The following is a 15,486-nucleotide window of genomic DNA, read 5'->3' on the forward strand; positions in this document are numbered from 1 at the left end:
AAAAAACAAACAAACAAACAAAAAAAATGGGAATGGGTGGGTACGGAAATGGGGGAGAGGGGGGAGGGTATGGGGGACTTTTGGGATAGCATTGGAAATATAATTGAGGAAAATACGTAATAAAATATATTAAAAAAAAAGAACTAAATCTAAGCAGATCAGTTCACAGGAACAGAGGATCCATAGGTGTTCTCGATGGTGCCAAGTGCCCCACAACTGACCATTCTCAATATGTAAACAGTGCTTCAACTTAACCAGATCACTCATCTTCTATAATGTATTTTTTACTTGAAAACACAGATCATGATGACTGCATCTGGATCCCCTGCCTTGGGTGATGCCACTTAAATTAGATTCTATCCATATTCCTGTGTATGGTGGTTAAGACTATATGCCTCACACATGCAAGGTAAGTACTCTACCAGAGTCATGTCCCCAACCCTCTAATGCTTATTCTTTTTTCTTTTGTGATAGGGTCTCACTAAGTTAACCATGCTAATCTTGAACTCACTCTGCAGATGAGGCAGCCTTAACCTTGCCATTGCCCTGCTTAAGCCTCGTGAGTACATGGGATTTCAGGCTGGAGCCACGTGGCCCAGCAGGCTTTTATTTTTAACACTTTATATTTTTGGTGTTAGTGTTAGGCATGGAATCCAGAGCCTCGAGCACATAATAAGTGATGTACCACAGGCTTCTATTTGAAAACCTTTTTTGAGTCTTCTCCAGTTCTCAACCAAAATACATACTCAGTAAGAACACTGACTCTTCCAGTATCTCCTTGCAAAATAATAAGGTCACTGTAATTTGCAAAGTGATGGAAGTACACACACACACACACACACACACACACACACACACAGCTCTTTCAAGTATCTATACATAGTCTGGGACATGTTTTATTATCTTTAACCTAGAGATAGAGTCTAATATACTCATGATTGGTAACACAGGCTATAGTCTAAGTTCATGGGAGGCTGGGACATTTGGATCACTTCAGCCCAGAAACTCAGGGCAAGCCTGAGCAGTTTAGTGAGACCAGTCCATTTACCATCATCATCAACAACAACTGCAAAAACAACTCAAGTAAAGTATTTATAGTTCTGAAAACCTCTTCATAAAGTTCTGTAACTATAAAGTCTGCATGTTAGATTGCTTCCAGCAGCACTGAGGAAATGTAAGTTCTAGATCTGCCTTGAGTTTGAGCATAAATCATTCCCTGATCTACAACAACAAAACATCAACCCAGAAGGAGGCAAAACAAAACCCAGCAGGCTTCATTAGTGGCAGTAAATGTCCTATTTGATTTAAATGGAGTGTTTGAACTCCCAGCATCTTTGGGTAGCACTCCATGAAAATCCGGTGAATTACAAATGGCCAGATGTAAGACAAAGGACCTAAAATGTAGACGAAAGCAGCTGGGGTCTTCTGAAACAGCTATGCTGCTCAGACTCCTATGGAGCACCTAGCGAGGATAAGGGAATCTGATATAATCACCTATATTTGTTTTCCCTTTCTAGAATGTCTGGTGGAAAATTTATCCAAATTTGATATTAGTACTTGAAGGCTTCTTAGATTCCAGGTACAAAGCATCTCTGGTTCCTACTTTTTTTTTTATGAATACTCTGGGCCCCATACCTAGAGATAGCCAGCAGACCATCAGGTCAATGGACAGGCTCAGACTCTCATCCACTAGAGCAGGGAAGGCACATGGCAGTGGAATGCACCAAAACCATGAGCTGACTTGAGCCAGGCCTGCCCTGGCTGAAAGCCCAAGGAGAAGATGAAAGGCCCCACAAACAAGAATCCCTTGCCAGCACTAACGTATCAGCATCTGTATTTGTTTAAAACATGTAGAGCCAGAGAACGAGGGAGAGTTGTTTTCTCTTAGAACATTCGGAGCCAATTTCAGCACCCAGATCTTCACAGGAAAACCTCATGGGGCTCCATGAGGTGTAAGTGGGCATTGGGGGCAGAATTTCCTGACTGAACTGGAAATTCCAATGATAACTGACATCAGACTATTTTAGAGGAAAGGAGAAACTGCAATACACTTGAGATGGCCTGGGCAATCATTGTGGTATTTATTCCATGCTGAAAACCCAAGTGCAGATATTCATTTCAGTGGTTCTCAGAGTGCGATCCCCAGGAGCTTGTTAAAAACTCACTTTCTCAGAACTTACCCAAGACCTCAGAGCCCAGTCTGGAGTGGAAAACAGAAAATGGGTTTCCCCTGGGGGTTTATCCTCACGTGAGGGCATCTAATGTATTTTCAAGTGTGAGAAAGTAGAGACTACCTCTAACTTTCATGGGCAGTTGTGATCTATAGCCTCAGTTAGAATGAAGGAGAAACCTGTCCCACCAATTAGGAGTTGTGCAGCTCAATGTGTACACTGAAAGCTTATAGAATCTGTAGTCCTATGAAGCCAAATGAGTAAGATTCCTCACTTAGAAACTATAGTCAACCCAGGATCCTTCTACTATGACACTAGTGTGATACTTTTAAGCCAAATTTGTGGGTTTGTTGCAGGAAACCTGTTGTACAGTGTAGGACTTTTAGCAACACTTTCATTCCCTATCTACTATGCAACTATACTGCCACTTCCTTGGGTTGTGGCATCTAAAACTGTCCCCAGATCCAACAGAATAAAAACACCCTTGTTGATGACTAATAGATACTGTAGTGTGTTGATTCTAGAATAGCAGATGCTGTTAAGACAGTTCAGCCTGAATTCTACAGAGGCCTGAACTGTGTTGGATATCAACATCGCTTATCTCCAGCCTCTGACATAGGGAGTACAGTGGATAGATGTCTATGGCTTCTAGCACCTTTCTCTATCCAATGTTTTGAGGATACGGAACTTGGGCCATCTCCTTGAACCTGAAGAATGGCCAGCAACCCAGGCATTATCATAGCAATTTGATATTCCTGTTTTTGATTTCCTGGCCTGTGACAACACAAAACAAAAGTTTCAGAGATAATGCCGTTAGACTATCAAATTCCTCAGTATACTCTTTGTGTACAAAGGTGTTATTTAAAAAAAAATACACTGTTGTATGAGGCAACTATCTGAGAATAACAGAGATGTGGCATTTACTTTTGGGTAATAATATCCATGATAAAGTAGGTGAGCAAAGAAAAGTTGTTCTCAGCTAAACTCAACACACACACACACACACACACACACACACACACACACACACACACACTGGTCATCCACCAACATGCTGTCCTCATGTAAGAGTTAGGAGCCACACTCATCCAGCTTGCTGTGATGAATTCCCATTTTCTCCCTTTACTCCTTTACAGTAACTTTAGAGCAACAGCTCTTCAGAGGTTCACCTTACAGCCAATGTGAGTTTTTCTGAGGGAAAATAAACTATTTATTGCCATATCTGGATATTTCTCAAAGATTCAGCCAGTGTAAAATATACACACTTTTGTGTGTTTTAGGTTCCCATCCTTTAAAAATGGTGTGTCATCGATGAAGGTTTTGAGTATTGTACACCCAAGTCTATTTTCCCCATAACTTCCTTTAGCTGCTCCTTTTGGCATACTACTATGATTTTGAGTGACATTTATGTCATGGAATAGCAGAACTAACTGCACCTTCTCCCTAAGCCAAGTGTCACATGGCAGAAGAAAGAAGTTGTCCTTTAACTACTCCCTTTGACTTAACCTTCAGACTGAACCCAGGCTATAGTTTAGTCTAGAAGTTTCTCCCTCTTCCCAGGCTACTGGTCCCTACCTCTGCTCAAAGTTCTCAAGCTTCTTGTACAGTTCTTTCTCAATACATCCAACTGAGTTTAGTGGTAGCATCTGTCCAGGACTAGTCCAACCAATGGGCCATGACTTCCTTAAGGGCAGACACATTAAAGCTGGCCACACTATGTACTCTCTCTTCCCTTGTCTGGATACTCACCCACTTCGTGTCACCAGGCATTGTCGGAGCCCCAGTTTCCGGAAAATGTCCACGACTGTCTCCATGGGGGTATGATCTGTGACCGTGAAGGGGCTCAGGTTCAGAATGCGCCTCAGCTTCAGTGGATGTGGACTGTTGGCAGGCAGCTCAGGAGGCTCCTCTGTGAAGTACATGATGGAATTGCTCACAATGCCCTCTTGCCTCTGCCTGGCATTTTCTAGAAGAGTGAGAAAAAATGATAAAGCCACATACAAAAACTTTGTATTTCACTACCCTTACTTGCCCACATACAGCATCTCAAAATCTCAAAAAAAGGAGTTTGGAGGGCAAAAGGCACAGTCATAACAAGTACTTTAGCCAAACATCTGTGGATCTGGCATCCCTCTCACATGCTGTGAGAGGCCCTGCTGTGACCAGAAAGTTCACTGCCAACATCTTACAAGATGGGCCCTCACCAACATGACCCTATATAGATGTCCCCTGTTTTCCTCTAGACTCCAAAGCACCCCAAATGATCAAAGGTCCTCCATCCTCACTTTTATTCCATCTCACCATGAGCTGAACTTTGTGTGAACAAGAAACCTCATTTCACTGCCCAGTAACCTTAGCACAATGGTTTTTTTTTACAAACAAGCTTACAAATGGCCTAAATGGTATTATGAACCCTAAAAGAATGAGAAACCAATAAGACTTGCCTAGGCTCATAGCCCAGAAATGCCGCTCAATCCCAAATATGACCCTCGGGACCAAAGAAACAACCCTAGAAAAGCTGCATCCCTTCACCTCTTGATTCTCCTCTCTTTAAAATGTGCCATTTCATAGATTTCACAAAGAAAGATAGTAAAACTGTTATGGTAGCAATTACTTCATTTCTGTCTGTAGGCAACGCCATACGATGCTGAAGAAAAGTAGGGTAACCGGAATTCATTAGAGTTACAGCTTAATGTAGTGCTAGAAACCCAAGCTATTTTAAGTCACACATGAAATAAATCCATCGGTCTCAAGATATTTCTCCAAGGCTATTTTCCTGCTGTTGGAATTTTAATCTTTCTTTTAGTTCATGGGAAAAGGTTAGGGAAAATGTATATCAGGGCCTGCCTTAAAAATGAATGCCAGTTCCTATAGTACAGTTCTTAACCTTCTCAAAGACGACTACTATTCACCTATATTGTTCCTTCAAAAATAAAATTCTTACTGCTTCCTCTAAGACCATTTAGTGCAATAGAGTACTCTAATGGAATACTGGCATCATCTGGGTCAGGCTGAGTCTGAAAGCGGGTCTCTGTTGTAAAGAGGAAAGGCAGGCCTGCTGGGCAAGTGCCTGCACATTATGCAGGTCAAGATGAATCTAGCTACATCAAATGGGATGTTATTCAGCTACAAATACTCAATAACACTGACGTACAGCATGTTTTCAAGTGCAGATCCTATACGATCCACACTACAGGCTACACACTGTGCTCTTGTCTCCTAATCCAAAAGGTTTCTGTCTTAAAGCTCTCAGGCACAGAGGCCATATTCAGTACATACTTATTTGCTCATTCCCACAAGCCAAATTAGTCTCTTAACATCCCATATAACGTGATTTCCATTCACTTCAATAATCAGATTGAACATCAGGATTGGATCAAACCACAACCATTAATCGAGAACTGATCACATGGGTTTGTCAAGCCTCTCATAAAACCATCCAGCCCAGTTGATGAAATAAACAAGAATAAGCATGTTTCCTCATAATCTCCTGATACTGTTTGAAACGCTGATAAAAACAACTAGGAACTCAATGACGTCTTGCTTACCAGTGTATCTCCTGTGCCAAAACCATGTCTAAGAATGCCATAGACACAAAACATTTTGTTAAAGATTTGTTTTCATTTGGATTGTGTGTTTATGTGTACCTGTGTGTGTCTGTGTGTGCACTTAGGAAGGCCAGAAGGAGCATTGGCTATCCCAGAACCGAAGCTACAGGATGCTGAGAGCCATCTGACCTGGGTGATGGGAAGGGAACTTGGATCCTCTGGAAGAGCAGCAAATACTCTTAGTTGCTAAGCCATTTCTTCAGCCTCAACACAAAGCATTGTTGTCATATGCATGTGTGTATGCATTAGTGGATAAGATCTAGCTAATGTCAGTGTATCTAGCTGTTTGTCATGTAGAATAGAGCCTATTTCATGGAAGGTGCATTATAAAAGATTGCCCAAGATTGCTATTTGCCACCAGGCAAGGATTGTAAAAAGTAGCTGGGATCAGATGTGAATCTGAGTTCTATTTCTTGCTATTCTGGATGACAGTGGCTAATCCTTTCAGAATGGTTCTCCTAGGTTACTTTGAAACTAAATTATAAAGATTTATATTAAGGTTTGAAACTCTGGAAAAGGAGGTGCTATACCTATGCTTCTGAGCAATATCTTGAACCCCCAAACATCTAGTCTTAAGACATAAAAGATAGGAAGAAAATTCACTGAATATTAACTATGGTGGCCTTTGTTTAACAGTGAGGGTATCTTTTAATTTTTTCCAATTTTTTTCAATAACTTAGGAGCATTATTACTTTTACTTTTAAAAGTAATAAAAATAACTTCATTTTTAAATGTTTGAAAGGCCAAGCACTTAAATGTATCTTTCAATGTTTGTAGAAGGTTTCGTCATAATATTGTACTAGAACTAGTCTTAGTAGACACAGCTCCTTTGAAAATGATGTATATTTTATGAGCACCTGCTAAGGCTGTTCAACCTCATATTCCACTTTCTTGTAGTAATAATGTCAGAGGCAAAGAGGGTAATTAATATGGTGTTGGTGACATGCATTTCACATATGTGATAGATGAAGAAAAAAATTCTTAAGTTAGAAGTAATCAAACATCTAATATGCCTGTGAGTGGCTTCAGAACAATGATTCTTAACTGGGAACAGTTTAGGTCCCATTCTCAGGGGAATTTAGTCACAAAATAGAAAAGCAGAGTGCCACTAGATTCTAGTGGAGAGAGAATAAGGATGCTACCAGATCCAAATGTCAGTGGTATTAAGGTTACTAGCCTTTACTTTAGAGTAATTGTTTCCAGGGAAGCTATGCTCTATTACCCAGTTGGTTAAGAATGCTTCCATTTAAAAAAAGCACAATTAACAAGAAAGGTTAAAATGGAAAATTGGAAGCAACCACTCTCATGCTAAGTAGCAATATGACATGACTTAAACGCTACGTAGAAGGAAAAGATTATTTTATAAGATACTACCTCCCAAAGCATGGAGAAATCTCTCACACACACATCATATATTTTAACACTTAGCAGAAAGTAATTAACAGCACTATTCCACATGACCCACTCCAATAATTAAGAGTGCTTCCAGACAGAAACCTCTACACTTACAGAGTCTGTCTGGCAGATCTGATACCTATCTTCTCATTCTGTCCTGAACGTGGATCTCTTTATGCAAACAAGCATCTTCCATATGCTGGAGAATCATTATTAAGTCATCCACTAGATGAAAAAAACAACAACAATGAGAGTTCCCTTAACTCTTCTCCATAAATCTTTAACTTTCCATTCCTTTAATCATCTCTGTGGCTTCCCACTGAGTCCTCTTGGAACCTGTACTTGCTTAATTGCAGAAGCCAGGACTTGAAGAGCCTGAGCCCTGCTGAGTACAGAAAAATCTTCATATTTACAAAGAGTAATGAGAAGGAAAATTCCCCTTGCTAGGAATGTGAACAAGGGTCGCACACAGAGTCCCAATGACAAATAGCTCTGATTCCCGCACGGTGGCGCTAGCCATCACCCTCTAATATGTTCTCTGGTCTTCCAGAAATGGAATAGAAATGACACAACATGCCTAATTCATTCATTAACACACATGCGTAAAAACACTATTATGAAATCCATTACTTTGCTAACTTAACAAAGTTATTTTTAAGTTTTAAAAGAAAAGAACAAAACGTAAAATGTAAGCAAATCCTTTTTCTCATTTCTTATTCTTTCTTCATGACAACTTTCTTGAATGTTCCTTGCAGTAGCCCTTAAAAGTGAACTTGGCATGAAAGAGTTTTAGCACACCGTTTAGTGCCCTATCTCAATATTCATGCAAAAGCATACAATTCCTCAAATATAGGTCTTAAATCTCACTACCAGAAACTGGTGACCCTGTCATTTCCATAGCTTAGGAAAACAGCTTGTCTGATTCCTTGGAGCAAACCCCCCCTTGCCTTTTCTGTAAGTCACATAAATATCAGCTTCTGCACAGAAATATTATTTACACTGCATGGTGCCTCTTCAGATATTCCAAACATAGCTTCTGAGAGGGTGCACACTTGCAGAGCTTCAATTTCTTCTCCAATGAGTTGATGCCAATTACCACTTCCCACTTGATTACAGTAATAGATTTAAGGAAAATTAGTAAGCTGTCTCTTAGCAGGTGTGCCTGGAGCAGCACAATAGGTAATGGATTCTGTGACATTTATTACTTCAATTTCTAAACTAAGCCTTTGCGTAAAAGATTTTAGGAGACTGAATGCATTTTAAAGGCTGCTGATTCCATTATTATAAAACAAACCCAACCCTACTTAAACAACTTTTTAATGATCTCATTATTTGTAAGGCAATATTTACCCCTCAAGGCACCTCCCTATTCCAAGATAGGACCTATAGAAAGAGAAACATCTCTGAGTGCTCACAAAAGAATTTGCCATGGTACCTAAAATGTAAGCTGAAACTTTGTTTTCAGTGTGAGCTAACCATTAAAGTTAGAAAGCAGTGCTTATCTACACTAACATTTGGACAGCTTTAGAGGAAGATATCTTAAATATATTTTAAGATATTTAATATGGTAAAGGAGTTTTAAAAATAGAAAAGGAAGTTCCTGGGAAATAAGAACAAAGGGCCAGAGGATAAACAGCAGCCTGGTGAAGGTGTGTTAGCAGTGAGGTAACCAGCAGTCATGCAAGAGGAAGAAGGTCTCATTGTTGCATGCAGGAACATTCTAGAAGATGGGGTGGAACATAACACTGTCCTATGGGTATAAAAGTTGTGCCAGAAGCTTGTCTCCCATATGATGTAGGAGTATTTCACAGATCATGGAGCAGGACTGATGATTGCCAGGCCTGATGTTTGCCATGCATGGGAAGATGGGCTACAGTGGCACTTGTACCTACTACATCCCAAGGTCCATAGGACTTGGTCCTCTGAAATACATTATTTCTCCTTGCCTGGAGCTCTCTCTACAACTTTTACCCAGGTCTACCTCTTGCTTCCCTTCCACTGCTGTTATCCCTGGCAAAATGGATCCATAGACTGGCTTCCTTGGACAGCCTTTCATTGGAACACCCCACCTATACATTATTTCCTTCTCTGCTATCCAAAGAAAATAGTGTGACAGCAGCAGCAACATTAGCATATATCCTGGCAGGAATGGAGTCCCAGTGGATGCCTGTACACAGCATCAAATTTCTAACGAGAACTATCTAATCTACCTCAGGGTAACTATTGAGTTGAAATCTTAACTCTTTGCAATGTGAGTTGTGATCAGAAACATGGTATGACTGGGAAGCTCAGAAAGAATATAGAGTCTCAAAACCCAGTGAGCCAGTTAAATCAGAATTTGTATCTTAACCTGATCCTAGATGACAAATACACTGAAATCAATGCTTGGAAACTTCTGGTTTTTAATTTTTTGTCATAAATTTTGTTTTTGAGAATTTAATATATGAGTACAGTTATTTATAGCATTTCCACACCTCCTTCTCCCATTCCAACTTTTCCTATGTTACCTCTCATATCACCTAAATTTCATATTCTCTTCTATAGTTATTATACATATGCATATACATACTAAGCTCTCTTCTATAGTTATTATAAATATGCATATACATACTAAGCACATACAACCTACTGAATCCATTTTGTTGCCTATATGTACACAGGTTGAGGACTGACCACTTAGACTTGACATGTTGGGGGCCTATCAAGGAAGTCCTCAACTCAAGGAACTCCCTGGAACTCATGTGTTGATTCTAGGGGAAACAAAAAACAAAAAACAAAACAAAACTACCATTTGTCTCTGAGGAAAATGTGAAAGCCTCCTTGTTCTTACTCACTTATAGCCAAGATTAGCTCCCGCCTCTGGGCAAAGCCGATGAGACGCTCCGAGTCTCTGGAGACAACCACAGGAAAGCCGTTGTAGTCTGTCTCCTTAATGAGAGTTTCCACGTCCTCCACAGTCATGCTGTCCTGGGTTAGTACTGATAATGGTGGTTCTCCCCTCCGGGGCCGCATCACATCAGTGGCCAGCGTACGGTGGGTGAACTCATCCTTCACATCAAGAAATGGGTATCCATTCAGATGGATGTGGGCTTCATAAATCCCTTCTTTCCCAAAGGCATCAGCCACCCACTTGCTGGTGACAGCAGCTGCCATCAGGGGTACAATATACTCCAGACCTCCAGTCAGTTCAAACATAATGACCACTAGAGACACTGTCATCCTAGTCACTCCACCTATAACAGAAAAGGACAATGAGATTTAAAAGCCCAGCCCTAGTCCCCATGAATGTGTGATCTGTGGAAACAAACAAACAGATCATAATTTCATCCCCAGCAGGCTCTCTAATGAGAACTTTCAGTACTTCTCATACTTGTTCCAAAGAGGCAGTCCCATATAATGAATGGGCTCAGACTGTTAAATCCAGCTTTGCATCAGGGACTTGTACATTGCCTAACGGAGTTCTACTCCAATGAGGAACATGGGTTATATATTCACCCAGATCCTGCGCCTGGCTTTTTGATGAGTGAATTCTACCAGACTATCCAGACTTCTGACAGTACAAGCAGCTCAGAAGCCAAAGAGTTGTAGAAATTTTAAAGAATGTCAGATTGGACAAGGATCCAACTTTCCCTAGGCATTCTAAGGCAATTCCAACAAAAGGATACTCTAATAAATAAGGATTTCTTAACCTTAATACTTAAGATATAAGGTATCTATTATCAAGAAAGTCCTATGCTCATAAGCTAAGGAGCCTCTGTGCCCTCTACCCACTATACACAAGTGGCACTTGTATTTATGATAAGGGAAAGTATCTCCAATATCACTTGTTACAAAGCCATAGTCTAGATCAGTGGTTCTAGAATTTCCTAATGCTGTGACCCTTTAATGCAGTTCCTTGTGTTCTGGTGATCCCCAACCAGAAAATTATTTTATTGCTACTTCATAACTGTAATTTTGACACTGTCATAAATTGTGATGTAAATATCTGTGTGTTCCCCTGGTCTAAGGCAACCATTGTGGTTGTGATCCTCAGTTTGAAAAACAGTGTTCTAGATGGTACATCTGTAAGATCAGCCTGGGCTTTTGAATGGCTGGACAGAGGAGAGCCTTCTAAAACATGTGAAAGTGTGTGTGTGTGTGTGTGTGTGCATGTGTGTGTGTTGAACAAGGCATGGACTACCAAGATGTAGGGATTTACTTATTACCAGAGTATAGCCTAGCCTTATCCCAAGCAAAGCCAATGCCCAAACTCCTCTCTTTCTTCTTGTCTGACCTCTAAGGTAGATCAGCACCCTGCCCTCCTCCTTCCCCACCTATGGCTGTACCTAGACAGGCTGCAGCTCCCACCATCGCATAAAGCCCTGGTGTGACACAGTCCGCTCCAGGCCTGCACCAGTTCCTGAAGATGATCCAGTCATGGTGATGGTAGGCCAGCTGCTCCACACCGATTCCCACCATCCGGCCTGCCATGGCTCCTACAGCCATACTGGGGATGAAGAGACCTGAGGGAATCTCGAAGGAGCACACAGAAAAAGGGCAGCCTGAGAAAAGGAGGCCCAGATCACCCAGTCCAAGGAAGAGTGAGAGTCTCCCACCCCCACAACATTTGCATTTATTTGCCTTAGGTCCTCACAGGAGACACAGCTCTTCAAAACAAGGAAGCTGAGGAAAGGTGAGACAAATGATTTGACCCACACAGTCGCTTAGGTAGTGGAGTTCACTGCAACTCATAAAGAACACAGTTTGACACTTTCATTTCCTCTCCTTCAAAGGCCAGCCCCTTTGCCTGCTGTGCATTAAAGAATAAACTTCACTGCAGATAACATTCCAAGCCAGCATCTGCCACCTGAGCCTCTCAGCACTTTCTCACTCCCCTAGCTGTGTCATTCACACTGGCTTTGAAAATTAAATGTCAAAGCCACAGCATGAGAACAGATGAGGGGGGCCTTCATTTGCTCCCAGGTAAAATAAACTGAGTGTACTGCATGTCAGGATAGCTGTCCTGGATCCTCCAAAAGCTTTTCAAAGACTTACTGCTCTCTCCAAAGGGTGATGGCTGGACACACCTATCAGGGGGAGAGGAGAAAAATATCCCCTTCCTGACTCAACTCGTTTTCCAAGAAGCTATCAGAATATTTTCCAGCGATCTCAAGGGCAGCAAGAAAGCAGACTGTGTGGCCTAATAGGTGTTGGTAGTGGTGAGTTTTCTACATTTATGAATGAAACATGTTTTGGGTTAGCTGGTGATCATATGTAAGCTTCAGAACTCCTTGACTCCCGAGTTCAAGGAGAGTCCACAAGCTTGTCGATCTCCCAGCAGCTGCTCTTCCCACCACCCCAGTAGCCATCAATGTGAGGATGAAAGCAGATCTTTAACCTCACTGAAGTGAAGGAGGCAGCCTCTTGTGCAATTCCTAGAGTTCAGGATGATCTTTGAGAAACTATCTCTTTCTGAATTCCCTTTACTCCACAGTTATTGAGTCCCCCTTAACTTGAAAATAAGCCTTTCTTAGTAAACACTAAAGGGTACCCGTAGCATCTTCCTGGAACACAAAGACAAACTCCTTTGATGGGAACGGAAGGATAAGGTCTGCTTAATGAGTTCTACCCATCTTGTGCTTTACAAATTCGCCATTTCTGAGAGTCTGTAAAAAGAAGATTTTGAATGTGCATGTTTTAGGAAAATTCATTAAGCTGTGGTCCACTCCGTACAAATAGTATTCTGATAAGTTTTTAAATAGAAAAAAATGGTACTATTCACAACAATTAAGAGGCAAAACCAGTCCAGCTGTCCATTGAAAGTTGAATGGATAAAGAAAATGTGGAATATACATAGAACAAAATACTATTTAGCCAATAAAAGGAACGACATATTGGAACATGGTACAGCATGGATGAACCTTGAAACCATGATGCTGAGTAAAAAATGCTAGACACAAAAGGGCACATATCCCATTCTCTTTATATGAAATTTCCAAAATAGTAAAGCCACAGTATCAGAGAACACATGAATGGCTGCAAAGGCTAGAGGAGAGGAGGGTAAAGAGTAACTATTAATATAGTGTCTTTGGGGGAATGAAAATATTCTGAATCTAAATAAGCAATTGCTATCCTACATTCGTGGATATACATAAAGACAATGAATTCTATACTTTACAATGATAAACGTGGCTAGGTATGACACTAACATGTATTATCCCAGCATTTGAGAGGAAGAGGCTAGTGGATAACAAGTTCAGAGACAGCCTGATCTAAACAATGAGACACCATCTCAAGGAGAAAAAGAAAGCAATAATAATGTCTCCATAACATGGGAGGTATGTATACCTGAGTTGGGTTAAAACAGTACTTCAAACCGGAATGAAATAACTTGTCTTCTCTCCAAAAATGGAAGCATGCACTATTATCCACAACTCTCAAAAACATCAAAAACATGTATGCAAACAGCCCATGGCATGAAGCTACTTAAAGTCAGACAGGGGAGCAATTACTCTGTGTCCTTCTGATGCTGATGCACTATTCATGTTGCCTGGTACAGATCCTTTGAATGCTGGAGGCTTTGCCTGTGTCTTTCCAGAGCCATGCACCCTTCAAGAACAGCATTTTGCATTGGTCTCTATATCCCAAAGGCCTGGTATCCTTGCTCAGGATACAGATAATTCTCAAGGGCTCTCTAACTGCCATTACTCACTTAGCAGCTAAACCTATATTTGTCTAAGACAATGGAATGACTTGATGTCCAACCCTGTACCTCATAAATATCCCACAAATTGGCTTGGGCCGTCATCTACAGCTTCTTTAACTAGAATGTGGAAAATAGCCAGGTGTGATACCATGCGCCCTTAACTGCAGTTCTTGGGATGCATGAGATCTCTATGAATTCAAGGCTACTCTGGTCTATATAAAGCAACTTCTGGGCCAGAGTTACACTGTGAGTCCCAGTATTTAAAAACACACACACACACACACACACACACCAATATAAAAAGAAAATGAAAATAAAATGTCTACTTCATATGCTTGCTGTCCAGAGAACTGTTTCTATTCAATAAAAAGAAAATGAAACTCACGAGAACATTCAAGAAAAACGTTTCTCTTCTTCAAATCATAATTTTATTGGGAGAATAATTAATTAGCTGTCCCCCACTCCCCCAAAACAGTCATGCTCTCTTCCCCTTCTTTCTGCTTTACTTACCTTCATGCCAAAGGTAAATATAGTAATGACTATTTTGAAGATCAGTGCCAAGGCCAGCTGCCACATGGCTGTGTAAACTCCAACCCCAGCTGGCCGGTCCGGAATGTCATCCACAGGCCGAGTCATATTGGGGTCATTGATGTAGTCACAGAGCTGAGAAGACTCAAGAGCCCCACAATCATTGAATAGCTCAGATATGAGCTCACTGGTGCTCTGGCGAGTGTAGGGATTGGGATAGGCAATGATGGCGGTGATGGCTGTCACCACAATAACCTCCAACACTGGATACTTCCCCAGCCTGGTGGTTTTACGCCTCCTGCACCAAGCAATGTTGCAGCGTGTGAAGAGGGTTCCCCATAAACCCCCAAAGACTCCAAGAAGGATGAAAGGGAAGAGTTCAGCCATGTACCAGGGTGTATGATACTCCACATAAAAGAGAACCAGGCGGCTATTTCCAAAGGGGTTGATGGAGCGCAGTGTGAAGGCAGCCACCAGGGCTGCAAAAAATGACCTCCACAAGGTTTTCAAGGGAAAGTAGTAGCTGACCTGGGACAAATAGATAGAAAATCACAGAATGAACAGAGAAAAGACTGCTTAGAGCTTTTCCCTTGGCTTAGCAGCTACCTGCTGGCACTTGAAATAAAAAACACATTCTATGACCAAAAGTATATTCCACTCGTGTTATCAGTTTAGGTTTAATTGTAACCAAAAAGTCACTCAAGGAAACTCATGTCTAAATATAAACTTGTAAACTGAGAGTACAACTTGGTGGTACAGTGTTTATCTAATAGTCATAAGATCCTGGGTTCACACCCTAGCACTAAAAGACTTAGTATAACAAAAGTTGGACAGCTTTAACCAAAATAGGCTGTGCTATGTTTTGAAGAGAAATGAAAGGCTTGGATATAGCTCAGAGGTATAGCAAATGTTTAGTATGGTCCAGGACCTGAGCATAAATGAAAAAATTAGTATATGTACTCATAATACTGTCCATGTCACAGAAGTCTTCCCAAACTCAATAATTCTTTTTTTTTATTTTTAATATTTTTATTACATATTTTCCTCAATTACATTTCCAATGCTATCCCAAAAGTCCCCCATAGCGCCCCCCCACTTC

General features: G+C 41.0%; 1 protein-coding gene across 1 annotated transcript in view; it reads right to left on the reverse strand.

The window, feature by feature from the left end:
• Positions 1 to 3,914: 3,914 nt before the first annotated feature.
• Positions 3,915 to 15,486, reverse strand: part of Clcn4 (chloride voltage-gated channel 4) — a 55,687-nt gene continuing 44,115 nt past the window's right edge. The window contains 4 exon segments of the mRNA XM_029479670.1: positions 3,915 to 4,137; positions 10,009 to 10,407; positions 11,500 to 11,686; positions 14,370 to 14,996. Of these exon segments, the coding sequence (XP_029335530.1) occupies positions 3,917 to 4,137; positions 10,009 to 10,407; positions 11,500 to 11,686; positions 14,370 to 14,996 (1,434 nt within the window). The 3' untranslated portion in view covers positions 3,915 to 3,916.

This window comes from Mus caroli, chromosome 7 (genome assembly GCF_900094665.2).
Source record: "Mus caroli chromosome 7, CAROLI_EIJ_v1.1, whole genome shotgun sequence".
NCBI lineage: Eukaryota > Metazoa > Chordata > Mammalia > Rodentia > Muridae > Mus > Mus caroli.